The following is a 1,485-nucleotide window of genomic DNA, read 5'->3' as shown; positions in this document are numbered from 1 at the left end:
TGGGGCTGTGGACAATGTCCACTGCTGCCTGTTTCCCACCCTCAGCTCGTCTGCCTTTCCTCGCTGCGGGGGTGGCATCCAGGACTAGCCCTGTGTGAGGAGGAGGAGGGAAAGGAGGAGGAGGCTCCAGCTGGCTCAGGCCCCCGGGTTGCAGCCGCCCAGATTTGCTAAGAATGCAAAGAGCTCGCACGTGCTTGGTCGCTGCGTTGAGCGTGTCCATAGCGTGAGCCTGTCCGGGCGCTGGGCATAGCGCTGGCAGAGGTGCCTCCCGGTGCTAGAGGGGAGGGATCTCTGCCAGCGCCGCAGGAGCACGAGCAGAGGAGGGCTTGGTGTCACCGGCGACCCAGCCCTGTCCCCGGTCCCAGCCTGAGTGCGCAGCCCTGCCATTCATCCCAGTTAGCGCTGGAGGTGGGCGCTGGGCCCCGGGGCTGGCGAGCGCTGGTGTAAAACTTCCTGGCTGGAGGCGGTGGTGGGCCTGCGCCTCCGATCATCCCTCATCCCACCGCCGTCTGTCAGATCGCGCCTGCCTGCTTTATTGGGCATCATCCTGGTAAATGAGGCGCGGCGCTGGGGTGAGGTGCCTTCCCTTCCCAGCTGGCCTCGGCACAGGGTTTGCCAGCGGAAAGAAACCCTTCTCCCCTCTGCCTGCGGTGCACGGGGACCTGGTGGAGATGCTTTCTTTTTTGAGGACAGCTTGGATATGGGGATCTCATCCCTGGGTATGTGGGACCTGGCCAAAAGCCAGGCAGGTCCACGTGCTTTCTCGCCGGCTCAGCTGGAGCCGTGGCTGATACTGCCTTGTCTCCTTCCCGTCTGTGTCCTTGTCACCTGTGAGGTGGCTCCGTCTGCAGCGGGGTGTCCAAATCCCAACCCTCTGCTCAGACACATCTGACATCTCCTGGCTTGTTCCTGGGAGGATTTGTGGACGCGGCTGTCATTTGGGAGGTCTTTCCCGCTCTGTGTGCTCTTTGCAGACGCTCTGGCATTTATTTAACCCATCTGTCCTCGTCGCTCGTGGGGGAATGACACACATCCCGCAGCTGCCCGGGCTGCAGCGTGCCCCAGCGAGGTGTCCCCGCGGCTCCGCTCCCTTGGCTGATGGGCTGTGCTCTCTCCTAGCTGTCACCCGAGACCGGCCCCAGGCAAGGAGGGACCCGTCTGACCATCACCGGAGAGAACCTGGGCCTGAAGTTTGAAGATGTTCGCTGGGGCGTTCGAGTCGGCAAAGTGATGTGCATCCCCATCGAGAGCGAGTACATCAGCGCTGAGCAGTAAGTGCCCAGCGAGGGGTGGGTGCGCTCCAGGTCACCTTGGTACATGGGGGTTGGGGTGCTGGTGCTCAAACGCTGCCCGTGGCTGCAAGAAAACATGGGGCTGACTGGGCCAGACTGGGAGAGAAGTACCTGCTGGTTGTGGTCACTCTGGGAGGAGCCCAAAGGCTTTGGGGAAGCTCCCCCCCGGGCTGGCAGAGCCCACAGGCACCGC

General features: G+C 63.1%; 1 protein-coding gene across 1 annotated transcript in view; it reads left to right on the top strand.

The window, feature by feature from the left end:
• Nucleotides 1-1,485, top strand: part of LOC104078731 (plexin-A1-like) — a gene marked incomplete at both ends in the record, with an annotated part of 43,184 nt that overhangs the window by 12,246 nt on the left and 29,453 nt on the right. The window contains 1 exon segment of the mRNA XM_009580486.1: nt 1,120-1,271. Within this exon segment, the coding sequence (XP_009578781.1) occupies nt 1,120-1,271 (152 nt within the window).

The sequence above is a fragment of the Fulmarus glacialis genome, unplaced genomic scaffold, assembly GCF_000690835.1.
Source record: "Fulmarus glacialis isolate BGI_N327 unplaced genomic scaffold, ASM69083v1 scaffold936, whole genome shotgun sequence".
In the NCBI taxonomy this organism is placed as follows: Eukaryota; Metazoa; Chordata; class Aves; order Procellariiformes; family Procellariidae; genus Fulmarus; species Fulmarus glacialis.
Note: the sequence above shows the minus strand (reverse complement) of the source record. Positions and strands in the feature narration are given on the sequence as shown.